This window comes from Rattus rattus, chromosome 14 (genome assembly GCF_011064425.1).
Source record: "Rattus rattus isolate New Zealand chromosome 14, Rrattus_CSIRO_v1, whole genome shotgun sequence".
NCBI classification, from domain to species: Eukaryota; Metazoa; Chordata; class Mammalia; order Rodentia; family Muridae; genus Rattus; species Rattus rattus.
Window position 1 is genome coordinate 57,247,681 of NC_046167.1, and position 26,776 is coordinate 57,274,456.

General features: G+C 43.6%; 1 protein-coding gene and 1 non-coding gene across 4 annotated transcripts; one reads left to right on the plus strand and one right to left on the minus strand.

Moving 5' to 3' along the window:
* Positions 1 to 2,350: 2,350 nt before the first annotated feature.
* Positions 2,351 to 2,456, minus strand: LOC116884116. Its single transcript, XR_004385847.1, has one exon. It is a non-coding gene; the product is annotated as a U6 spliceosomal RNA (small nuclear RNA).
* Positions 2,457 to 4,293: 1,837 nt separating this feature from the next.
* On the plus strand, positions 4,294 to 23,837 carry Snrnp48 (small nuclear ribonucleoprotein U11/U12 subunit 48). Of its 3 annotated transcripts, none has more exons than XR_004385746.1 (9): positions 4,294 to 4,474; positions 8,766 to 8,879; positions 9,087 to 9,147; positions 9,969 to 10,043; positions 15,354 to 15,542; positions 16,339 to 16,460; positions 18,135 to 18,223; positions 18,665 to 18,880; positions 23,638 to 23,724. XR_004385746.1 is itself a non-coding variant. In XM_032884392.1 (9 exons), the coding sequence occupies exons 1-8, from the start codon at positions 4,319 to 4,321 to the stop codon at positions 18,825 to 18,827; spliced, it is 969 nt and encodes a 322-aa protein (XP_032740283.1). In that variant the 5' UTR covers positions 4,294 to 4,318; the 3' UTR covers positions 18,828 to 18,841; positions 23,638 to 23,837. The 3 variants fall into 3 exon arrangements, 2 of the variants coding, with proteins under 2 accessions (XP_032740283.1, XP_032740281.1); XM_032884392.1 differs by having other exon boundaries at positions 18,665 to 18,841; positions 23,638 to 23,837; XM_032884390.1 differs by having other exon boundaries at positions 18,665 to 18,823; positions 23,638 to 23,835.
* Positions 23,838 to 26,776: the final 2,939 nt, after the last annotated feature.

The window sequence follows — 26,776 nt, forward strand, 5'->3', positions numbered from 1 at the left end:
TTGAGATTCCCTTTTCCCAAGTGACTCTTTGTGTCAAGTTGACCAAAGCTAACCAGCATACATTGATAATAAATTATAAATTTTTTTTTGTTTTTTTTATTTTCTATTTTTTAACATGGACTGTCCTAGGCACAACTCATGCTTGACCTGGGCTGAGTTCTGATGTCTTTCACATACATGGGGGCTACATAGAAACAGAAATCCAACAACAGTCATCATGGCATCTCCAAAATTGTTCTCATGCTTTCCCTATTGGCACAAACAACAGAAAAAGGAAAGAAACTGTGGGGTTGATACATAGGGAAGCCAAGATCCATTTCTTTTCACAAAGTTATTTATTGGAGAGAAAAATCTCACAACCACTAGGGACCATGATCAGGCCTTGGGTAGGACAGCTTTAGGAAAGATAGCTTCAAAATGGAAGAATAAAAAAGGTCTCTCTCATGTACATCGTGGATAGGGAGAAATGAAGTAGACAGAGCCCAAACCTCCATCAAAATTCCTCAAATAAAGGAGGTTCTCTGACTTTTAGTTTGGGAGAGTTGGCATGAAGTTCTACATCATATTATTTAATCTGACATAGCCGACATGCCAAGGAGCCAGGTACCGGGTAGAACCATAAACTTACCCTGAAGATATGGGGGTGGGAGAGGGCTAGGTTGGCTTGCTTCCAGCTCATCTGTGTGCTCTAACCCCCACAGCAGGCATTTATCAGCTGCAGCAGGAATTCTGGGAAAGGAGGGAGTGGGGCAGCAAGAGGGTGGGAAAGGGACGCAGCTAGCGGGTCTGTGATCTAACACCTACCACTTGGCTATGAAAATAAGATAGAGAGCAATGACAGCACGAGAGAAGTGTGAATAACGGCTCTGGAACTCAACCCTGGCTGTTTTTTGACTGCTGCTATGCTTTCTCCATAATAGTCATTTCTTATCAGTTAGTGAATAGTTCCTTCGTTTAAAATAAAAGGTGGGAACTATGCCATTTGCCTTTGGAAATAACCATCAACCAAAGTGTCCTTTTATACTTCTTCCACTGGTGGTAAACGGGGGAGGGAAGCACAGACCTGATATGGAGGCACACAAATACAAGAGAGATTCAGTTCCGGGGATCAAAACAATACAGGGAGGTTAAACACCGAGTCTTTCACTTGGGTAGAAAGCAAAATGCTTAACACTATGTTAACAGAGCTCTGTCAAAGACAGGGGGGAGGGAAGAAGAAGACTTCCACTGGACAAATTCAGACTAACTTGGATAGTAACAGCAATTATAATGACAATGGAATAATAATATTCAATTTTATAACCTAAATTTATCCCCCTTCATTCCCAGTCCCTCCCAGTTCTACAGTGAAATAAGTAACAAAGTGGAGATGTGGACAGGAATGAATCATTTCATTGTTGCTTGTGTATCACTCCAGTAAAACAGCGTTAGAGCTGAGAAAAGATGAGAGACACAGATAGTTGGTGTGCCTTTGCACCCGCTGATATCCATGGGACTACTTTTAGGGAAAGAGGCCTTCTGATGGCAGAAGGAAGGACTAAGCTCCATCCCAGAGGGCAACAAGACAGCCCAGTAGGTGGTCCATAAATTGGGCCCCTCATGTCCTTGATTGTCCTAGACCCAGGAGATCCCATATGCTCTGACCGAACAGATGTGATCTGGAACAAAACTCTGCCCATGTCTCAAAGTCCTAAGAGATGGTGGAGGACAGCTGACCACAAACTAATTGTACCAGAGAAAATGGTCCACACATACTGCATCATTCTTCACATATGGGAGCCAGGAGAATACAGGACTTAGTCTGCTAGTCCCACATCAAAATTAGAGATGTCAATTCAAAAATAGCAGAATTTGTTCAGAACCATAAGGCCTGCTGATTGACCAATACAATTCCCAATGTAAAGAAGGAATCTATCGAGAAACGGACTTTACAGAGGTAAAACCAGGAAAATTCGGATACAAATATTTGCTGGTGTTTATAGATACCTTTTCAAGATGGACTGAGACTTTCCCAACTAAACATGAGACTGTGTGATGGTAACAACACACCATTAAAAGAATTCTTCCTATGGTATGGTTTTTCTATGCTTCTAGGGACAGACAATGGACCTACATTTGTGTCCCAGGTAAGCTAGAGATGAGCTCATATTCTGGAGACTGATTGGAAACTTCATTATGCTTATAGATCCCCAGAGTTCAGGACAGGTAGAAAAGATAAATAGAACCCTAAAAGAGGCCTTAACCTTGACCTTAGAGTCTGGATGATTGTACTTCTCTTTTTTCTTTTCCTTTCTTTGTTTCTTCCTCTTTCTTTCTTTCTTTCTTTCCTCCTTTCTTTCTTTCTTTCCTTTTCAATATGGAACGCTTCACGAATTTGCGTGTCATCCTTGAAAAGGGCCATGCTAACCTTCTTTGTATTGTTCCAATTTTAGTGTATGTGCTGCTAAAGTGAGCACCCCCCTTCATCCTTTATAGAGTACAGAACTCCCATACCAGATGGGACTCACCCCTTTTGAAGTTATGCTTGGCTCACCTACTGACAGAAATTATTACACAATCTCGAGGGTGTCCAATGGGTACACAAAACGTGTTCGGCTTAAACTTCAGGCTTTCCATAAAACAGGCCCACCTCCAGAGTGTCACCAACTTTAACCCAGAGATTGGGTCCTAATCAAGAGACACTGCCAGGAGTCACTAGAGCCTCACTGAAAGGGTCCCTGAGCTACAGAGTTACAGACTGTATCCACTGCATACCTGTTTGCAGTTGAAGAAGATGCTGGTCAGCAGGAGGAGAATTCAGCCTCCAGACTCCCTCCTCCCACCCATCGGGCCCTCCCTACCCATGCACCAGAGACACTACAAAGACATAGCCCTGTGACTGTTTACGTGAAGCTTCAGGAAGTCTCATGATTGGACCTTCTAGACACAAGAGAAAGGGGGGCGAGGGGTGAGAGGCCAAATCTTTTAAGTTCAGACTCCACTTTAGAGAACCTGATCTAAGTTTGAACCCAGGTAAACTAGCAGGCTGATACCTAGTATTAGTTTCAAGCTGTCCCCAACAAAACCCGAGCCTAGCTCCAGACTCCAGGCTAATTTCCAACAAGATCAGCATCTCCAGGTTACACCCCCAACAAGACCAACGTCTCAGGTTATTTCCCCAACAAACTTGCACCCCCAGGTTATAGCCCACCCCCTGCCTAAGGACCACCAATGCTGAGAGGAGCAGAAATTTAGTTTATGATATGACTCCCAGCACCAGAAAATTATGTTAAAGGCCACAGTAGCTTTCCAATTAGATTTGCCCCAGTAGATGTTTGGGGCTCCCCCCTCAAACAATGGTGCATTGGAGGGGGCCTGAGCTAGTTCAAACAAAAAGGCCCTATTGTAATTTATATCAGATCAGCTCCTGTCTGTGTTTGGGGGGAATCACTAACATTTCCCTGGCACTACCTTTTAATAATTAATTATGAATTGGTGGTAGCAGTGACCAGGAGAAATGATAAATCCTGAAGGAAGAAAATTTTACAGGACAACTGGCCTAAGTTCTTCACAAACCTAATAACTCAATTTTAAAAGGAGAGAGGCCAGGCTGGTAGCACCAGGCTTTAATAAGCAGGGACATCTCTGGCCTGGTCACCAAAGTGAGTTCCAGGACTAGATAGTGAGACTCTGTTTCAATGAGGGGAGAGAGTAACCAGAGGGAGAGGGGGAAGAGAGGAGGCTGTTCTAAATTAAGAGATAATAACTAATTATAGTCAATTGTTTAAAACATAATAAATTGCTTTAAGAAGAATTTGGACAGCAGTTTCATGAATTCTCTGTTTGATCTTGCATGTTCTGAGGATGTGCATATTAACATTTGGGATAAAGAATCTAGAAATGGGGTTGGGGATTTAGCTCAGTGGTAGAGCGCTTGCCTAGGAAGCGCAAGGCCCTGGGTTCCGTCCCCAGCTCCAAAAAAAAAAAAAAAAAAAGAATCTAGAAGCTATGTAGGTATTTGGAGTAATTGAAAGAGGCAAAACGCTAATGAGCTGGAGAAAGGCTACACTGACACTTTCCTGCCGATATAAATAATTTCTCCCAAAATGTCGAAAGAGCCTGGAATGCTGTTCAATGTTAGGACGCAAGTTTAAACCAGCTAAGCAAACTAAGCCGGGTCCGGAAAAGTGAGGAAGACGCCTTTCAAAACTACCGCTTCCGCCCTGCCCGTCGGCTCTTCCCTATAGGTTGGCGCAATCCCTAGGTCCCGCCCACAGCTCCCAGAAGCCCGTGCGCTCACAGCAGTTCTACCACTTCCTGTCTGAGGTGAGCTGCGATCATGGAGACCGAGCCTCCTCCCTTGGAAGAGCGGCGTCGGCTGCAGGAGGAGCTCAGCGAGTTCGTGGAGAGCTGCTGCAGGACACTGGAGGAGGTGACGGCGTCCCTGGGATGGAGCCTGGATCAGCTGGACCCCGGGGACGAAGTGACGGCCGAGGTGAGGGGCGAGGTCGCCCGGCCTTTTCCGGGCGACTGGCTTCTCCCCATAGGAAAGGCGCAGGTGGAACCCAGGTTTTTTGCGAGCGCTCCATCCCGGTGCAATACAGGGAGAACAAGGCTCGTTGGGTGCATGTTCCGGGGGTGCTGCTGTTAGGTTTGGCGATTTGCTTCGTCACGTCATAAGGATTCTACATTGCGTTAGATTCAGTGTTCACTTTTCTCAATCTTGAACCCGGACGCTTCCCACTCAGACGGTATGGATTCTGGGACGATTAAAGGAAGCCTCTAAGGAATAAGCAGCCGACCCCTTAAGAAGTGTATTCGAGTGAATTATCCTGACTTTTGTTTTAATAGGTGCAGGATAAAGGGAATTTGCGTTGCGCGGTGATTTCTTATATCCTTTTTACTTATCATTATGAGATAACAAGGTTTAAGCTATACGTCAATGGAACTATTTACTGCGATTTACGTAGAAGCTTATCACTATTGTATTAAAATCAAAGTGGAAATTGGAAGGAAAAACCCTCCATTGTACCTTTACAAGTATATCTGGAGTTGTGAATTAACCAGTATAGCTCATGGCTTAAACCCTAGTAACGATGCTGTAAAATGGATTTGGGGGACAACTGAGAAAGTTTGAGATAAGAATTAGGTAATTTTAGGAAATTTCCAGGCCATTGAGCAGGGCCCCACCACACCTTCCTTTAACATCGAGATATTACTCAGCTAGTGATATTAACACTTAATGCTTTGTGTAAGACACTACAGTACTTCATTTAAGATTCATAAACCAAGGAGGCTAGAATGGCTGTCAGCATTTTGCAAATGAAGAAACAAAAACAGGAGGGCGGGATTGGCAACTGGAATTTGAATGCAAAGCCTCTGAGGGTTAATTGCTATGCAAAACTCCCAGATTCGACAGTGTACTGTGAGGAACATGATTATCTGATACTCACTAGAGTAACTGGCTTAAAAATTCTGGTAGATAACATTGATAGTTTCTAGGATAGACGCAGTCCAGATAATTAATCACTTTCCACGTTTCTGCAATAGTGCTTAGAAGACAACAGAGGCAGTTTGTGAGCTTGTCATGGTAACAGTGAGGGGGATAAAGAAATGACAGTGGTTATATTATTGTGTGGCAAAGTCTGTAATGGGTGAAATTGAAATTTTTGGAGTATCAGTTATTATAGGCTATGATGCGTCAGTAAAAGCATCTTGAAAAGTATATTTTAAAAAAAAAATCTGCTTGGGGGCTAAAGAGGCTCAGTGGGGAAGAGCACTGGTTCCTCTTCCAGAGACCCTGAGTTCGATCCCAGCAACCACATGATGGCTCATAACCGTATGGGATTTGATGCTCTCTTCCTGGTGTGCAGGTGTACATGAAGAGCACTCATATACGTAAATACCTAAATAAACAAATGTTTAAGAATCTGTGTGGATGTGTATGGGGGTATGCCCTGGGTTAGGGGTCGAGTTTTACTGTGTTGGGCATCTCTTGTTGTCTTGATATAACATACATCATTCTAGCTGGCCCGTGAGCTTCTATCTCATAGTGGGAACACTGAAATTGGAGGTGCCTATTAACCATGCCTATCTTTTGCATGGGTTCTGAGGATTTGAACTCGGATCCTTATGCTTCCTTTAGTGAGACATCTCCCCAGACCTGACAAAATAAGAACAGCAGCAGCAACAACTGAATAGAATTAGCTAGGTCAAGCACAGAGAAGGCATCAGCACACTTAGAAGTCCAGGCTTAAGTGAGAAGATTAGAGAGCCTCAAGAACTTAAGGATGGCTAGAACATTAGGAGGATAATCACTTGTAGACCAACCTGTGCGCCATGATATAAGTAAGGAGTGGAGTGATAGTAGGTAGGGGCCATATAGGTTATTAGGAGCTTTATAAAGGTCTTTGTCAGTCATTAGAGACTCTTGGTTTTTGTTGTTTGTTTGTCTTTTTACAAAAGACTGAGGGCAACAGAGAAGGCATAGACAAATTTTAAGTCAGGGACTATCCAAATCACATTTATGTTTTGGTAAAATACCTACTAGTATTTATTTAGTACTAAGTACCAGGCCTACTCAAATGTTCTCTGTGTATACGCTCACATACTTATATTTATTTAATCTTCATGATATCTTTGTGTGACGAGGGTCTGTTGCTTCTATTTTACAGCTAAAGAAACTGACTCAAGAAAAAGTTAAATATGCTACCTAATTTTTTATAGCCAGTCAATGGGAGAGCTGGGGTTTCCAGAATGGCTCCTTGTGGAAAATGTCATAGAGAGCAGCCATCCTGCATGCAGAGATGGGGAGCAGTTAGATAGCTGTTGCCATCCAGAGAAGGAACGGTGACAGCCTGAATAGGCCAAGGGGCACTGGGGATAGAGAGAACGAAAAGGACTTCAAAGACATTTAGGAGTAAGTACGGCGTGACTCGGTGGTTGCTTGGATGTGGGTGATGAGTAAGGGTCAGTTCTTACTTGAGCAGGTGGCACCTTTCTCTGAAAGGGGAAGAAGGCAGGTTTGGGTGCCAGGAGGCTTTTATGTTGTGATAAAATACCCCACCAAAGCAAGGGAAGAAAGGAAGGTGTGATGATCAGTTTTGACACAATGCAGAATCATCTGGGAGGGGAGTCTCAGTAAGGAATCCCTGGATCCGGGGGAGGGATTTATTCACTGGATTGATTAATATGGGAAAATTCACCCTAAAGGTAGGCATCACATGTGTTCCTTCTCTGCCCGTAATTGTGGATGTGAATAGCTACTCCAGGTCTGCCACTTTGACTTCTCTGTAGGATGCACTGTAACCCTAAACTCTGCTCTGAGTTTTTGCAGGGTTCTATCACAGCAACAGACACAAAGCTAAGAAGGCTTCCAGTTTAAGGTAAAGTCTATTATGATAGGGAAGTCAGAGCTACAGGAGCGGGAAGAAGCAGGTGGTCCCATTGCATCTGCAGCCAAAAGAAGCAGTGAGTCTTTGTGCTCAGCTCGTTTTCTCCTTTTATAGAGTTCAGGAACCCGGCCTAGGGAATAGTTCCACCCACAATTGTCAGCCTCAACCTAACCAAGATGATTCTCCATAGACCCAAGCCCAGAGGCCCACCTTCTAGGTGATTCTACGTTTTATCAACTTGAGAGCTAAGATTAACCATCACGTAGACCATAACTATATTGAATTTATTTTTGTTCATGTTGGACTTTTAGTATAAGGTACTTAATAATAATATAAAGACTAAAAAAAATTACTGTGTGTGTATGATGTGGGGGTCGGTCAGGACAGTTGTGTGGAATCTGTTTCTTCCACTTTCTCTGTGGATTGCAGGAATAGAGCTCAGGCCATCAGACATGCTTGGCGAGTGCCTCGCCCACTGAGCCAGTGTAAGGTACTAAGAGAGACGTGGTCCGATGAGATGGACTCAGGAAACAAGCATACTGAGTGCCAAAGGCAGAGTATTGCTAGGAAGCATATTATTGAATGACAAGGCTAATGATTAGAATTACATGAAATGCAGACTGTAGGAGACCAAATAAGAACCGGACAGGTAGAAAGACATGAACCATTTATCAAGAGCTAGAAGTGGTGAGAATGGCTGTAACCCCAGCACTCTGGAGGATGCTTAGAATTGCCATCAATTCAGAGCCAGCCTGGGCTACATAGTAGGAGGAGCCTGTCTCTAAAGGAATGAACAAAACAAGGCTGGGAAGCTGGCTCAGTTGATAAAAGTGCTTGCTTCAGAAGCATGAGAATTCCCCAGAACAGTGGTAAAAACATCTGTAACCTCAGTAGTGGGGAAGTGGAGGATCTGGTGGCCAGCCAGTCTAGCCAAATAGGTGAGCTTTTAGATTTAGTATTCGGACTGAGGAAGACACCTGATGTTGATCTCTGGCTTTCACATGCACATTTACACATGCTCCCTACACATGTGTACATATGAGCAACAGCGAAAGAGAGCAAAGATACCAGGTTGACAGCTTTGGACAGAAGATCATGACTAGGAACTCTAATACAACAAGGGTGACATGTTCTTTGGCTTCAGTGGCAGGAAGGTTGCTAATGGTTGTGCCAGTGAGGTAATGGTGGCAGGGGTGAGGAATGGCTGTTAGTGAGGCTGTCGGGATAGTGGATGCTAAGCTTTGAAGGGCTGTAGAGGACAGAGAGGCTTTAGAAAGATGCATTGAGAGGACTCCCTTCCTTTCCGTACAGATACCCACATTGGACCGAGGCCCACAGAAGAAGAAGCACTAGGTTGTTTAAGTGCTATTTCCCTTCTGTTAATTTTTACAGGATGAAATCACCATATGCCCTTATGATCCCAATCATCGCATGCCTAAATCATCACTACCAAAGCACATGGAATCTTGCAGACTGAGGAAACTGGGATATACCAAAGAGGAAGAGGTAGCATTTGTTTATTGCATAATATCACGAAATTCACTCATTAGTAAATCAGGAGAGTGTTATGAGCCCTTGTAGAGTAGTACTGTGTCTAACATCACAAATGGTATTTATTTAAATAGAGGTATCATTTATCTCAAATCTTAAAACAGCTATTTGTGCAATCCTTAAGAATTGAAATTTGTATTTGTTTTTTTTTTCACTGTCTAGGATGAAATGTACAATCCTACTTTTTTCTATGAAAATTTGAAGATTCCTTCAGTTACTTTGAGTAAGTGTATTAGATTATAATTGAAATTAGCCTAGTTTCGTATTTTTCTTTTTAAATTAACCAAAAAAAAAATGAATATTATAGACATGCTTATGACATTTAGAACCTTAAGGGATTAACTTGTGCACAGTGAAGATACTTCCTGTGATACAAAAATGGACTCGGTTTATGTTAACCGGGAGTGAAGAGCCTGCAAAACTTTGTACAGTAGGGCAGGCATGGTGGGAAGGCATAGGTAGGTAGGTCTCTGTGAGTTCAAGGCCAGCTTGGTCTACAAGGTGAGTAGGACAGTCAGAGTTACAATAACAGATCCCATCTTGCAAAAACATCCAAACAAATTATACAGTAGAGTACATGCCTCACTTCTTGGTTATAACAAAAATATAACCAAAGATACGAGGGAGGACTGAACGTGCCAGGGAAGATGGAAATGTGCTCCAGTCGTGTGCACTATATGGCCAAAGCCTTGATGGGCCTCAAGAGCAGAAGTCCTGTTCCCGCTCGGATGGATGTGAAACTTTTGGTGAGACAGTGCCCTGTGGACTGCCTGAGAGTCTTTATTAGTTTTTGTGGTCATGAAGATGGATCTACTCTCTTACCTGCCAAGCAGATACTCTATCCCCACACCTTAGAGTATGGATATATCTAACTGTTTCAAACGGCGTCTGGGCTCTCCTGGTAGTCACTAGTTTCTCCAGTATGTACCTGCTAATCCTGAATGCGATTATATTTTTCTGAACTAATTGGAATCTGACCACTTCTGGGTTCTGAAAGAAGTCTTACTGAGGTTATAGGCAGTGACGTGGGTTTTTCTTTTTCAGACAAGGACTCACAGTTCCAGATAATTAAACAAGCTAGGACTACAGCTGGGAAAGATGGCGACTGTTATAGCCAAAGTAAGTGCTGCTGTCCTTTTAGCTAAGTCGTGAATCAGGGTGTTTGCTCTCCTATAGTCACACATTGTATGTGCCTCTCAGGATCAGTCTTCCATTTAACATGAGATAGCTTACGTCATTCCAACTTTGTCAGCTGTTTCCTCAGACACACTAGAGCTCCCTCACACACTCTCTCAGCCTGGGGTGCTGTTTTGGCATTATCTGATGGCTGTGGTTGCCTTGCGGAGAAGTTTTAAAAAACACTATTTATTGAGTAAGCATACTGGATACAGGTGTCTTGGTTTGTTCTGTTCGGTGCAAGTACTTGACCCTGGGAGTTTGTTGAGAATGTTGACGATAACATTAAGACATTGCTCCATTGTTGCTCTCAGAACAGTCCCTCCAAGTCTGTATCTGTGATCTTTTTGGATTTGACCTTTGAGACTCTGGATGCCTCGGAAAGAACTCAGGAGCACAGTGGTTTTTTGTGTGGCTTTAGAGCATCTGTGGCTTTTCGTGCCCAGCTTTGGAGTTCTTCAAAATGTTTCTGCCTTGGAATTTGCCAAAAACAAGGCTTTAAAGAGAATTAGCTAAAGTTCTTAGAAAATTAAAAGAAGAGCTTTACCCAAGCGGAAGGAAGTTAATAGAGTTTAGATTTTTGAATCTGGGTGTGACGTTTAGTTGGCACAAGTGGCTCCACTTGTGCAGAAGGCTGTCGTCCTTCTGTCCTTCCTCTCTTTCTGTGGTTATCATGGCAGGTTTTCCCCCTTGCTGCAGTTCAGTCTTTTCCAATACTGTTCTAAGAAGCCACTGTGTCACTCTCTGGACTTGATTTCTCTCAGTGGACTGTGGCTTCAGAAGGAAGATTGTTTTTCCGGTGGCCTCTGTGTCTCGGGATGGTTACTGCCAGCAGCAGAAACACATTTTCCATTTGTTTGCTTGTGCAGCGGATGGTGGTGGCACACGTGTGGTGATGATGTATAGAAGTCCGAGGACGACTGCAGGGGTCAGTTCTCTCCTTCTACAGTGTGGCTTCCAAGGGTTGAACTCATGTGATCAGGCTGTGGCAAGCTTCTTTACCTACTGAGCCATCTTGCCATCCTAAATAGATAGTATTTCCTTTTAAAGTTCTCATTTTTGTGTCTGCTGACTTCATCTCCGCCTTTAAGCTTACAGATAACTGATCTGTGATTACTTAAGTCTTCCATGATCTCTGTTGTTTCTGCTTATTGGCCCTGTTAGTTAATAGACCAGTGCAAATCATTTTTTTTAAAGTGAAGTTTGTTGTGTTTTTGTTTGTTAGTTTGGGGTTTTTGTGAGGCTTGGCGTTTAAGACACTGACTGCTTTAGATGGATTAATGAACTTGCTTTGCTTTGGAGCTGACAAACTACTTCACCGTCTCATCCAGTCTGTATTTTACAAGTAGGAAACAGACTGGCTGAAAGGGCCGGTTTGATACAGTTCTTGTATTGTTCGATGTAAAGGCCTTCAGTGCTTTTGTTACTTAGTGAGGTCACCTCGCTGTTCACCTCCCCTCTTTGTTTGAGCCAGGGTCTCTAGCCCAGGCTGCCTTCAGTCTTTACAGTGCTCCTGCCTCAGATAAAGTTTAGGTGTGTAGTACACATCTAGCTCATCTTTTTACTTTTAAAAAAATTTTTTTTTCCTAGAGTTCTTTCTTTGTGTTTACTTTTCCCAGCAAACTTGCGTTGGAGAAGTGTTTCCATCTATCTTCATTAGGTGAAGAAACTCAAAGGAGACTTACCTTCCCTAGGTGACAGCAGGGCTGCATCCCGGAAGAAACTCTGACTTGAGTTCTGCTCTGGGTTAGAAATGATCTTCCTGTAGTGAGAGTCGTGCACTGGGGTTCTGGGTGATGTCACCGTGAGAACATCAGACTGCACATCTATGCTTATGTCAGTACGGGTCACTCCTCATTGTTGGTCACTCTGAAGAGTAAGTGTGCTGCTCACCCCTGCGTACGGAACTTAGGAGGTTTTGTTCTCTGGCTTTGTAGGATTATGGGAATACACATGGCAAGAGCTAAACTGGGGCTAGCTATATTAGTCAGTAACCTAATCTAAGGAAAAACTACTGTGTACCATGTTGTTATAACATGGGTAAGTTTTGTATAAGTAATTGCTTTAGGAAATGTCAGCTGATGTGGGTGTATAGGACTAGACAGTCAGCTGGTGTGGGTGTATAGGACTAGACAGTCAGCTGGTGTGGGTGTATAGGACTAGACAGTCAGCTGGTGTGGGTGTATAGGACTAGACAGTCAGCTGGTGTGGGTGTATAGGACTAGACAGTCCAGCTGGTGTGGGTGTATAGACTGAGACAGTCAGCTGGTGTGGGTGTATAGGACTAGACAGTCAGCTGGTGGTGGGTGTATAGGACTAGACAGTCAGTTGGTGTGGGTGTATAGGACTAGACAGTCAGCTGGTGTGGGTGTATAGGACTAGACAGTCAGCTGGTGTGGGTGTATAGGACTAGACAGTCAGCTGGTGTGGGTGTATAGGACTAGACAGTCAGCTGGTGTGGGTGTATAGGACTAGACAGTCAGCTGGTGTGGGTGTATAGGACTAGACAGTCAGCTGGTGTGGGTGTATAGGACTAGACAGTAAGATTTAGACATTGAGTCCAGTCCGTCACAGGAGCTGTTTTGGTTGGTTGGTTGGTTGGTTGGTTAGTTGATTGGTTTATGGTGCTGGGGATTAAACTTGGGGCGTCTAAGAGTTAGGTAGAACAGTTCTTTTCAGTGGAGTTGAGAAATTTTATTTGACTTCGAAGTCTTCTTTCCTAAGATTTGATTTCTCTGAATAACTTTTAATGCAATCTGTAACCTTTTAAGAACATTTTTAAATCCCGTGTAGAGTTCTGCATTTTTTTAATCAGGATTATCTTTGTGACCTACTCATATCTTAGATGTGTTCACATTTGATCTGAGGCCTAGACTCTCTTCACCTGCCTTCTTACTGATTGACGTAGGTGAACATGGAGCAGGGTGTGCTTCCTCATCTGGTTGATGGTGTAAGGTGCACTGGGAAGGTCTGTGGTCATATTCTCATGGCACCTGTGTGTCAGGTCAGCCTACACTCTGATGACGTCACAGGAAGTGAGCAGCTAGTATGCATTTTCTTCTGCACCTACTTTGACTAGTTTTATAACAAAGTTATTAATTTTGATCATAATAGTAATTTTATACTAATTTTATACTTAGTGGTTTATCTTCTTTCTCTGATATTAAGCATTCATGTTGCTGTAAATTTTATTACACGTATTGAGTGAGACATGGCCATGGTTTGAAATGGGTGTCCTGTGGAAGAATCTTAGAGGGCCATCTGGGCAGTTAGTTTCCTCCCACCGGCCTGTTTTCTTTATCTGATGTTAGGGAGTTATACATACGTGTGTTGTGGGTAATTTCCCTGTAAGGACAGTGACTGACAGAGAAGAGTGTTCATTACAATAACTTAAAGTTGGATTTCGAAATGGTAAGCGCTCTGGGGATGGGCAGAGGCGGTGAGTGTGTAGCAAAGTCTGATACAGGATGAGTTGTGCCTTGTTTATATTTTACCACAACTTAAACAATGAAAAAAGAAGACACAAATTTATAGCAGTTGCAGTACATAAAGCATATGGAAATTTGCACTTTGAAAACTTACTGTAAATGAAGCTTGTTTAAGTGTGTTTATCCTTTTTTTTTTTTCAATCAGTTTGTTGCTTAACCTTTTCTGTACTTTTTCTTTTTCAGTAATTGGGGTGAGTATAAAGAGGAATTAGGAACCTGAATGTACTCCTTATTTAAAGATATGCAGTATCCTTTTTGCAAATGATATCCTTTTAAAAGTATCACTCAAGCTTTTGACTTTACCTCAATAACTGTCACTCTTAAAGTCTTGGTTTGGAATTTTGATTGAATTTTAAGAAATTTAAATATTAGTCTATTATAAGTAAATTTAAGATTAATTAATAAAAGAAAACGTTGAGCTTGATTATTAAACTGTTTTCTACATTTTGTATTTTTTATTTAGATTTTTATAGCTGATAGTCAAAGGAATTAGGCTTATTAAAGCCAGTCTTCTGTTGTATGATTGTGGTTAACACCCGGCTGCTAAAGTCTTACGATAGTGCCTCAGCACCCGAGTGATTGGTTGGTGATTTCAGAGGGAGTCCGTCTTCCCCACTCATTTCCAACCCCTTGACCAATAACAGTGTCCAGGTGTCATTAACTGCATCTGGGAAAGCACAGACTAGGTACCACCGCAGCTCTCCTTAATTTGTGGATAAGTCCCTTCACTGCTCTTACGTGAATTCTCCTCTTGCTCTCTCTTGCCTGAGATGCTAGTGAGTTCTGGGGAGGGCCACTGTTGCGCGTGTGCTATGTACCAGCTTTGACTCCCTTAGAGAACCTCGCCAGTGTTAGCGCTCCTGTAGTAGAGATGCTCTCAGTTCTCATGGGAAGACGTGGTTTGAACTGCTTTGTTCACAGTCACAGTCACTTTGTTTCTTTGAGAATATTTGAGTCTCAAAACAATTTTTCTTCTATGTTTTAATACGTCATATCAAGGTATCGTATTAATTTATTGTTCATTCATGAGCAGACGTTAGAATAATACGTTACTGTTGGGGCACTGTGTTACTTTTCCCACTTGGTTTAGTTAAGCCAGCATACCTCCTCTTCAGGAAACTAAGTCAAGTTTAAATTGTCTTCTGCTGGTCTTAGGAAGTTTGGAATTTCTACTTAAATAAGAGTCTGTAGGCCTGGCTGATCTCCCACCCCTGAGAGCCAGGGTTGCCAGTGTGCGCTACCATACGGCTTAATTTTCCCTACTCTGGTCATTGCACAGATGTCATGAACCTTAATGTTTCATATGAGGTCTTCTTACATATTCTTCACAGTCCCCTAATTTGTTTTCAGAAGCACTGAAAATGTATAGCGTCTATTAAAAATATTTTCAGCTTTTATATAGGGGCTTTCCTAGCCTGTCCTATGCTGTGTCCTTGTAGTCCTAGCTGCTTAGGAAGTGAGACAGGAGACTCCCTTGAACACGAGAGCCTGCACCACCCGGCAACCATGGCAACATGTCCAGACCTCATCCAGAGGGAAAGCAGGGTTTCTGATGCTCAAGTCGTTTCTGTGGTTATTGCTGCCTGACTCCCTGGAGTCTGTCTTAACCTTGTTGGAGAGAACACCAGACACTGTGCAGCATTGCCATTCACCACACCCTCTCCGTATGGAAAAAGTAGTTCGGGTTACTATGGTTATAGCACAGATTTAAGAGTCAAGTCCACGCGCTTCGCCCGTCGTTTACTCTTGCCCTGCTCTGTCTTAGGACTATATTCTTCAGCGCCTGTTGAAGTTCCTCTGAATCACAAACGATCTGTTTGTGACCTCACACAAGCCGATCGCCTTGCCCTTTATGATTTCGTCATTGAGGAAACAAAGAAAAAGCGCTCTGCTCCTCAAGTCATCGAAAATGACAGTGACCTGTTTGTAGATTTGGCTGCTAAAGTCAATCAAGGTTTGAGATAAATGTCATTTACATTTCTTGTCACTCCATCTCACGAATGTCAAGTGATTTGATTTTTGTGCCACGCGAGGGGCATCAGGTGGTGGTGTGTCATGCACTGACATTAGTTATGAGTTAGTGGTGTTACCTGTGGGGTTTTGCTCTCACTTTAGTGCAGTGTTTCATCTACAGGAACACTACTTATGTTTATTTACTCTATGGACTGGAATACCTCTGTTCATCTATTGGCTAGAAAACGAGTGATGTAAAGTAGTCTGCATAATGTAGATTGTTTTGGAACTTGGTTGCCTCGTAACTTACTGTGCAGGGTTGTCCCTTACTTTATTTCTTAAGATTCATGTGTTTTATGTGAGTACACCGTAGCTGTCTTCAGACACACCAGAAGAGGGCATCAAATCCCATTACAGATGGGTGTGAGCCACCATGTGGGTGCTGGGAATTGAACCCAGGACCTCTGGCTCTGACAGAGCAGCCAGTTCTGTTAACCACTGCGCCATCTCTCCAGCCCGCAGGATTGTTCCTAACTGTTAAGTTCTTCATTTCAAGTAGAGCTAGAGAGAGAGAGCAGTAGTTAAGAGCTCGTGATGCCCTCGCAGAGGACCCAAGCTCACTTCTCATTACCCTCACTGGGTGGCTTACAGTTACCCATAACTCCAGCTCCAAGGGACCAGATTCCTTCTTGACTCCCTAGACACACTCACAGCGACAAACCCACAGACATACATATGCACACATTAATAAAAACTTAAATGCTTGTAAGAGTATAATAATTTTATTCTTTCATTAGATAATAGCCGAAAAAGTCCAAAATCTTACCTGGAAATCCTGGCAGAAGTGAGAGATTACAAAAGGAGACGCCAGTCCTACAGAGCTAAGAATGTCCATATAACCAAAAAGTCATACACTGAGGTAAGTCCACACTCTAGTAGTGCTTTTGCTGAAAATAAACATTTCCCATGATTTTCTAAGTCGATTTTATGTCCCCAGAAGTTTTTCTGAAGTGTCCTGAGAATGCCACTGTTCGTCCTTGCCACTAACATAATCTGTGAAGGTTGCATAGCCTTTTATAGATACTTTTTTGAGAAAGTGGTTCTGTGGTGTGACAAGAGCATGAATTTGGGCTTTTAACTGCCCTTGGCTTGAGCAGGTTGGGTGTTGGGGTATTGGGGAGTGGTTGACACTGGCTGTCTATATAGTCCTCCCTGTTCTGGAGTTCACTTGTAGACCAGGCTGGCCTTGATCTCAGGGATCCTCCTGCTTTTACTTCCCGAATGCTGGGATTAAAGGCTTGCACCACCATGCCCCTCTTCCATGGCTTGAGTTTTGACTCTGGTGTTGGTCATTGGCTGTGTGACTTGCATAAGTTATTTGAGTTTTTTATTTAGATTTTATTTAATTCTGCTTTCTGTACACAGACCTGAGTATTGTTCATTGTGTATGTGCCCATAGAGGCCAGAAGAGGTTGTTGAATCTTACAGGTTCAGGATTCGAGATCCCTTGGGAGAACATCTGGGGAGAAACTGAAGTAGTTCATATTCTGTCTTTTATTTTGGTTTGTTAGATGTAAGAATCGTGTGCAAATGTCCTCACACAGAAGAGTTAGAGAAGTAAGCAGAGTAGGAAGAACTATGCACAGCTTTACGTGGGTCATCCCTCGTGGGCACTGGGCTTTGTGGACTTAACCATTCTGTTCCTTCATTCTTTTCTAAATTCTTAAAATTCTTAAACAATGTATTTGCATAGTGACGGGCTTCATTCTGATGCTTTCTGTTCCATGCCATTATACTTCACTCTTTACTCCCCATTGTGTCCTGTTGCCTCCGCCCCCTTTGTGGGTCCCCTCCCATCCCTCAGATTGTCTCTCCTCCAACATTGATGTCACACATCACTCTACCCTTTCTTATCCTCATTCCCTTTCGTTCTTGATGGTGTCTCACTGTATAGCCCGGGGAATTCTCGAATTCCTTTTTATTGGCATTTTAGACATAGCCACCCAGCAAACATTTTTCCTTTCTATCTCTTACTCTGTATTTTGTATTCATACATAGTTTTTCCTTGAATTGTTCAAGAGTAAGTTCTACCCGTGTTGACCCATTACCCCTAAAATAGTATGTATATATATCTGAAGAACAAAGCTGCTTTCTTCCGTCACAGCATAGTTCCAACTTCACAGTTAACATTGAAATAATACTGCACCACCATTTATTTATTTACTCATCAGTGTGACAAGTGCCTTTACAGTTTTAAATACACCCCTCTTACAGTCTGTTACGTCACAACCCTTCCTTAGTGCATTTCTGAGTGATGACAAGCAGTGATTTTTTTCCTAAATAGATTTTATTTGTAATTGCATGTGTATGTGTGGCTGTGTGCACTTAGGGCAGGTGTCAGAAGAAGACATTACATCCCCTGGTCTTGGGTTCAGGTGATTGTGAACCAGCCATGGCTGCTGGGAACCAAATGGTCCAGTGCAAGAGCAACGGACGCTCTTAACCACTGATCCAGCTCCTGTGTTTCTGATTTTATGATCTTAAGTTTTAGAACAACTACTTGATCTGACGTTTGGTTTTTACTTCTTCCAAGGTAATTCGGGATGTGATAAAGGTGCACATGGAAGAGCTCAGTAACCATTGGCAAGAAGAGCAGGAAAGGGCAGAAGATGGTGCTGAGAAGTACGTCATTGTCTCTCCTGAGGAAGGGTTTGCTTATTTCACTTTATGTTCATGTCAAACCTAGGGCCATGCATGTTGGTAGTGTGCCTCCCGTATGCTGTAATTGTGGACATGGAGCACTGTGCGGCTTAAAGCACCTGTGTAATGCGTCACCTGTATATACTATGAAATCATTGCATCTCTAAGACTCTTGGTAAATTCAGTGCTCAGAATTACTGCATTTAGAATCGCGATGATGCTGGTCTTAGGGATGAACAACCATATTAGGGAATTCTTTATTAAGTAAGACATTATAGGGGCTGTTTGCTTAACCGCTACCATTGTGGAATATAAAATTATGCCACTGATATGATGTGGAATATTATACTTTAGGTGGATGGTCTGTGTACGGTGGAGACCATTGGTGAGAGAAAGTAATGGATGTTCCTCTCTGTACTGCAGGAATGAGGAAAGGCGATCAGCTTCGGTAGATTCACGGCAGTCTGGTGGGAGTTATTTGGATGTTGAAAGTTCACGGCATAGAAGGGCTCGGAGTAGGAGCCCACACAAACGAAAAAGAAATAAAGATAAAAGTTCTGACTCAAGAAGAAGGAAAGAAAGGTGAGTGGTGCCCCCGAGTTATCCAGCATTGTTGACTCTGTTGTAGAATGCAGAAGAGTAAATTATTGGAGTAAGTTAAGGTAGGGAAGGAATTCATGGGATTCTTCACATTCACCATGTTCAGCTCACAGACTACCATTTAGTGATGGAGTTCCTAGTTCTGTGTGCATGAAAGGCTGTGCCCCTACCCATCCTTTGAGACATTGGGAATGGAACCTAGAGGCAAGCGAGCTGTAACTTTAGCTCTTTTCTCTCTCTCCTTGTCATTAATTTATTTATTCACTTTACATCCTGATCACAGCACCCCCTCCTGGTTCCCCCTCACGAAGCTCCTCTCCCACCCTGGCACCTCAAGTTACTGAAGGACTAGGCACATCCTCTCCCACTGAGGCCAGACAAGGCAGCCCAGTTAGGGGGCCAGGATCCATAGGCGGGCAACAGAGTCAGGGACAGTCCCTGCTCCAGTTGTTTGGATCCACGTGAAGACTAAGCTGCACGTATTTGGGGTGGGGTGGGGGACCTAGGCCTGGCCCATGCTTGCTCTTTGGTTAGTGGTTCAGGCTTTGGGAGCCTCCAAGAGCCTAGGTTAGTTGCCTCTGTCAGTCTTCTTGTGACATCTCTGTCCCGTTCAGCTCCCTCAGTCCCCAAGCTCTGTCTAATGTTAGGCTGTGGGTCTCTGCATCTGTTTCTCTCAGTTGCCGCGTAGAGCCTCTCAAAGGAGAGTTATGTTAGGTTCCTGTCTGAAAGCATAGTGGAATAGCTACTATTAATAAGGAAAATAAGGTTTGGTCCTTGCCCATGGAATGGTCTCAAGTCGGGTCAACCATTGGTTGGCCATTCCCTCAGTCTCTGCTGTCTCTGTCCCTGCACATCTTGTCAGGACACATTTCGGGTTTAAGGTTTTGTGGGTGGGTTGGTATCCTTATCCCTCTACTGGAGTCCTGCCCGATGGCCACCTCAGGCTCCATATCCCCCACTGCTATGAGTCTCAACTAGAGTCACCCCCATAGACTCCCTGGGGCCTCTCTTCCCTGTCCCAGGTCTTTGGCGTGTCCTAGAGAGTCACTCCCCCAAGTCCCATGATGATTTTTCTCTCTCCCATTCTCCATACACTGATCTTTCTCCATATTGTCTTAATGTTTGAGACAGTACTTTATCATTCTGGCCTTGACCTCACTGTAGAGCCCAGGAAGGACTTGGACTTGATCCTCTTGCTTCTGCCTGCCAGGTAGCCTGGATTCTAGACCTGCACCACCAGGCGACCAGCTTGGCGCCTCCCACCTTTCTTAAAAACTCAACAAAGCTGACATGAAAGTGATGTCTGGGTGAGGTCTAAGTTTTGGTGTTTGTTTAGACCTGTCTTCTGTTGAAATTGCCTTCTCATGTTTCTCTTTATGCTAAGTCTTCTGTTGAAGTGTGGTTGGAATCAGAGACATCCCAGTTTTACCTTTGTTAGTATAGTTTGATAACTAGGAGAATGAATTCATGGTAAATGATAAGTGTAGACCAGTCGAGGTCTAATCGTGTACGCCAGCTACCTATTGGACACCCCAGGGCCTCGCATGCACCAGGGTTCTGACTAAACTGTGTCTCGCTCTGACCTTCTTCCCCAGTATTTCTGTCCTGGTTAGTGGGATGACCCTCTCAAATTTACCTAAGCCAGAGATCAGGTAGTCATTTACTTACCGCTTACCATCTGGTCAGGTCCAAATTCCTGTGCATTCTGCTATCTGCCTCCCTTCTGTTCTGGCTGCTGTCTGTTGAGAGAGTGATGTTTGCTGTACGTCTCTAAACTTCAATACTGAGAAAGTAATGTCTGCTCCTCTGCACAGATGAATTCTCAAAGTCAGCAGCAGCACAATTCTCATTCCTTTGAAAGGCTCTCAGCACCCAGGGTCAGTTTCTATTCGTTTCTTGTACTTTTCTTACCTGTGGAGAGAAGAGTCTGCACTAGTTAGCCTGACTCGACTTCTCGTCCACATCTGTGCTAATTTGCATTGTGTCCTGCTGCCTAATTCTTATTTTTATTTGTTTACTTTTTAATGATTGCTTGGTAAACTTTATTAAGGCAAGAAGTATTGCCTTACCTAGCACACTGCTGTTTGCTGCACTCAGGAATTCCTTCCCCACTAGACAGAGTCTTAGCTTCTGGAAGGCAGGGCCCTGCTTAGATTCTGTTTGTTTGTTTGTTTTTGAGGCATGGTCTCACTCTAGTTCTGACTGTCCTGGAAGTCACTGTGTAGATCAGGCTGGCCTCAGGCTCACAAGAGATCCCTGCCTCTGCCTCTGCCTCTGCCTCCCGAGTGCTGGGATTAAAGCTGTGCACCACTGCTGGCTCCTCCTTAGTTTTATGTGGACAGCATTGTCCAATACTAGCTTCTCACATGACACATCTCTCCAGAGCCACTGGATAGAAGAATTAGTAAAACATTTTTTTTTTTAAATTATTTATGTGGGCTGGAGAGATGACTCAGTGGTTAAGAGCACTGACTGCTCTTCCAGAGGTCCTGAGTTCAATTCCCAGCAACCACATGGTGGCTCACAGCCATCTGTAGTGGGATCTGATGCCCTCTTCTGGTGTGTCTGAAGACAGCTACAGTGTACTTATAATAAATGAATAAATCTTAAAAAATTATTTATGCATATGTGTGTGTGCCTGCATGAGTTTATGTGCACCCAGAGTGTGCAGGTGCCCGTGGAGGCCAGAAGAAGGCATTGGCTACCCTAGAACTGAGGCTGCAGGCCCTTGAGAACTGTGTGCGTGGCAGAACTGAACCCTAGGCTCAGCAAGAGCCGTAAACCGTCCCACCTCTCCCTGGTAAAGCTTAGCCTTGGCCTTATAGTTCTGTCAGTCTTCCTGTCACTCAGTCTGTAGACTAGAGCTAGCTGTGCGTCAGTCCTCTCAGGAAGGTGAAACGCCTGCTTAGTTACCTCCTGACGCCCACCGCTGCACTCTTCCCCACCCGGGCTCTTTTCAGAGCTGAGATCCCAGCTGGCCCCTGTCCCACTCATCTCTGCACTCAGTCCTGAGACAGGGTGAGTTACACACAGTGGGTACAGCAGCAGAAGACAGTCAGCTATTCCACCAGGCACGGGTCCTCTGGTCAGCTGGCATGAGTTAAAGCAGACCTCCAGAGTACAGATCTACTGTGCTTACCTCTCCCCCTTTCTTTACTTTAGAGATGTCATATCCTACTCCTCCTCTCTCCTCCCTCCAGACTCTTTATACCCCTCCTTGCTCTTTCAAATTCATGGCCACTTTTTTCATTAATTGTTAGGTGCATATATGTGAATGCATATATGTATTCTTAAATATAGCCTGCTCAGTCTGTATGGTAACTATTTATAATTTTTCAGGACTGGCTACTTGGTCACTCTTTGGTCAGAATACTGTTTCTCCTGCTCTCAAAATTCCTTAGTTGCCTGTAGTTGTTTTCTAGGGTTGAGGCCTAGGCTTTCCCAACCCACTTTGGCACGCCTGTTGTTGGCCTTGTTCAGGCCTGTTTAGGCAGTTGCATTACTGAGAGCTTACGGGTATAGCTTCTGAAATTACTAGGAGACACGGTCTCTCCCTGATCCTCTGCTCTTAAAATCTCTATACCCCTCTCCTGCAGTATTCCCGGAGCCTTAGGTGGGAATGTTTTGTAAAAGTGTGCATGGGTCCTGGACTCCACAACTCTGCATTTGATTAGTTGTTGTGTTCTGTAATGGTCTCCATCTGTTGTAGAGAGAAGTTTGCTTCATAAGGGATAAGGTTACATTTAATTGCAGATATAAGGACAAATATTTGAGTGTATTAGGGATTATGCTGTTAGAACAGTGGTGGTTGGAGGTTCTCGTCCGAGATCCATGAGTTCACTAGCCTTCGGTAGTTGGCTAGGTTTCTATTCCCAGGCATGATTTCCCTCTCGTTGAGCAAGTCTGAAGTCCAATTCGAGAGCTTCATAGTAGCTGGGTACTCTTGCTCCCCCTTGCTTGTCTGTGGTCTTCTGGTCCCATGAGAGCTAGTCCTCAGGGAAAGACCATCTAATCTTGCCAGTTCCAGCTCGGGGCCTCTGAGCCCTGTGACTGACATGCATGGTGTCTCCAGCAAAAGGGACTTAACTGCCACCTCTAGGGGTGACCGAGGGCCATAGCAATGTGCTGTAATGTTCTGGGAGCTTCTTGGACAGCCTCCCCAGCAGCTCAAGAAGGCTTTTCATGCCTGGTGTGGGGGTTTTGTTAGTGGTCTTTGGCTCTTGGAGGGAGTATTGTCAGCCATGTGAAGACATTTATACAATCTGTATATTTGTAAACATATTTATATGTTACGAGTTTTGGGGTTTTGTTGTTGTTTTTTAAGGTAGATGATAGTTTGATTCCTTATGGCTTTCAGTTTTTTTTTTTTTTTTAATTTCAGTGTGACTCTTTATGGCTTTTTCAGAAATCTTTATTATTTTGCTTTCCTACTTCCTTATTCTGTGTTTATCTTCCTTCCCCTCTCTAATGAGAGCCGCCCCCATCTTGCTTACCTGTATTTTAACCTTGACTTTAGTTTAATAATTGACTTTCCCTTTTTAGTCTTAAACTGTTGTTCAGCTGGGAGTGATGACATTACATGTCCTTGATCCCAGCACTCAGGAGGCAGGGGCAAGTGGGTTTCTGAGTTCAAGGCCAGCCTAGTCTAAATAGTAAGCTTTAGGCTATCTGAGGCTAAATAGTGAGACTCTGTCTCCAGAAAAAAAAAGTATTGCCAGCTTACTATGGCTTATGTCTGATGGAGATGTATTGCTGTTATTAAAATGTTTCATTATAATTTTGTCTCTTTATTTCAGGGATGGAGAAAGACATCATAGTCATAAAAGAAGAAAGCAAAAAATATAATCAGATTGTAAATGCATTAATTATGCTTACGAAGTAAATATGCTGATATTTTAATTATTATCTTTGCATAGGAGAAAATGGCTGTTAGGGTCGTGTAATGCTTATTACTTTAATAAATTCTTGAACCCATGGGTCAAAATTGTACCTTACACATTTACATTTTTCTTCTATTTTAATAGAGTCTTGTTATTTGTTTCATTTTTGGTCACATATCAGCTTTCTTTTTCATAAATCAGTACTTGAGATAGGTAGATTACACATGAAAACATTCTCTCTGTAATAGTTGAAGGAGGCTGGGTTCCGCCCTGGCAGTGGCTGCTCCTTCTTACTACACTGGAGGCTTGTATGGGGTTGCCATCCCACAGTCAAAACTAACGCATAATTGTTCCTGTCTGAGAGACCTGCAAGGGTGGAAATGGAGAAGAGCCTGAGGAAAAGGAGGTCCAGCGACAGCCCAAAGTCGGGTCCAGCTCAAGGGGAGGCCCTAAGGCCTGACACTTTCTGAGGCTATGGGGCATTCACAAAAAGGGACCTAACATGGCTGCCCTTCGAAAGACCCAACAAGCAGCTGAAAGAGTCAGATGCAGATATGTGCACCCAGCTAGTGGACAGAATGTTGACCCCTGTGGTTGAATTTGGGAAAAGCTGGAGAAAGCTGAGGAAGGGAGCAGCCCTGTAGGAGGACCAGCGTCTCAGTTAACCTGGACGCCCCGAGATCTCTCAGACACTGGATCACTAACCAGGCAGCATACACCAGCTGATGTGAGGCCCCCAACACATACACCCACAAGTTCAGTCAGAGAAGATGCACCTAACCCTCACAAGACTGGAGGCCCCAGGGCTTTAGAGGTCTGGTGGGGTGGTGGAGGTTGGGGACATTCTCGTGAAGGTGGGTGGGAGGAGGTATGGGATGGGGAACAGTGAGAGGGTGGACCACAGGAAGGGGAATAAAATTTGGAGTGCAAAAAAAAAAAAACAATTAAAGATTTCATTCCAAACAGAACCAGAATCTTGCTTGAGTAAGTAATTGACAAAGTGTTTGGTTGGACTTTGGTAATTTGGTGATTAGGTTTCATACGTGAGAGAGAGGCTAGGTTCTGCTTCCTGTTTTTCTAATATATGTTTTTGCCGTGTGCCCCAAGCTGGCCTTAAATTCAACAGCAGTTCTGCCTCAGGAGAGTAGAAATAGATGAGCCTGGAGTTTTCTGCCTGCCCGCTTAGCTCATGTGTTCACTGAGAGACGGAACAAAAAAATCGCGGTGCATGGCCTCCACGTGCACGCACATAGATGTTAGTGTACACTCACACATACAGAACACACGCAAAACCCAAGCACTTAGCGGCTAGAGTTACACTGATCCAGCCAGAATTGTCGCAGTGTGAGTCAAACACCAAATTATTAGCAGTTTGCTTATTGCTGTATGCTCAACTTAAAATTTTGTTTTAAATTATGCTTTCTACGGATTAGGAGAAACAGCGGAGTCAGACTGGATTAGCTTATTTAGATATCTTACAGGACAGATAAGGAAGGGATGTGTGGAAGCAGTGGGGCGTAGAACAGGGTGGGGAAAGAAGAGCTAAGATGCAATTAAAGGTCCTTACAGCCCAGAGGCTTAGGTGCACAGCCAGCAGGTGAGGATTAAATGTGGCGTGAAAGAAACCGGAGCAGGAGATGCTCCACCAGCTCTCAGGCTGTCTGCTTCCACACTGCTGTGTTAGGGGCTCCAGAGCAAGGCTGTAGCTCCTGTGCCTGCCGTTCAGTTTACTTAAGTCAGGAGCATCTTCAGACCCCACATCTAGCATTGATTTGTAATTTGCTGCTGTCAGTCATTACTATGGCTCCTCCCCCATCTTGTGCATGTTGTGCTTAAACCCAAGGTCTTGCTCACACAGACCCTAGGCAAGTGCTTTACCACCAGTCACATCCCAGCATGGTCTTAACAACAGAATACCGTGTAACCCAGGCTAGTATCAGACTCAGAGTCCTGTCTCTACCTCCAGCGTTTGTGTCCATTCAGACCTGACTCACCAACATTTCCAATCTCTCACGATATTTTTTTCTCCCTGAACCTTATTAAATGTGCTAAGAATAGTTTGTACTATTGGCCAACTATTGAGACTTAGAACATTAGTTTTGATGGCATATGCCTTTCAGTCCCAGTACATAAGATGCTGAGGCAGGAGGATTGCTTGAACACAGGGAAACCTTGATTGCAAGCTTATTGGTGCTGTACTCTGGGTGAGTGGTATTGTATTTTTAGGTAAAGCACGAGGAAAGGTGGGTTCCAGTCACAGAATTTCTCTAGTAGAATGGTAACAGCACCCAAGGGTGGTAGCAGGTGTCTTGAGTACCCATTAAGCAGAGGCTGAGGCAAGGGGATTCCTTGAATAGCTAAGTTTGAAACTAGCCTATGCAACATAATGAAAGTGCATCTTTCTTTAATTTAAAAAGAAACGATTTATTTGTTATATATAAGTTCACTGTAGCTGTCTTCAGACACACCAGAAGAGGGCATCAGATCTCATTACAGATGGTTGTGAGCCACCATGTGGTTGCTGGGATTTGAACTCAGGACCTCTGGAAGAGCAGTCAGTATTCTTAACCACTGAGCCATCTCTCCAGCCTGAGAGTCTTTATTAAATTGAATTTTAAAATATTAAGTATTTAGGTTTAGAAATGCCAGGAAGGATACCAAGTGTTTAAAGACGATGTCACGTAGCAAGAAGGTTGGGAGAGATCAATTACTGCCTTAGTTAATGTGTTGTTTAATGTTTAGTGGTTTGTAACAACCAAAACTTGTCCCATGATTTGCTTGAACATCCACAGAACATTGGGAGGGGAAATAAGCTAAACTCCCATTTTCAAGGAGAGAACATTGAGGGACCTGGGCAGAGGTATGCTCAGGTTTATGTGTGAAGGGTAACTTGGGGACCAGACCCTGAAATATCTTCTATCTATACTTCTTACACGTGTACCAGAGGCTACTGTGTACCAAAGGGCACTCGGTGAACAGGCTGATTCAGTTGAAAGAACCCTCTGATCTCTACTCACCTCTTGTTACTCTCTGCAGTCTTACCCAGTTTGGGCTC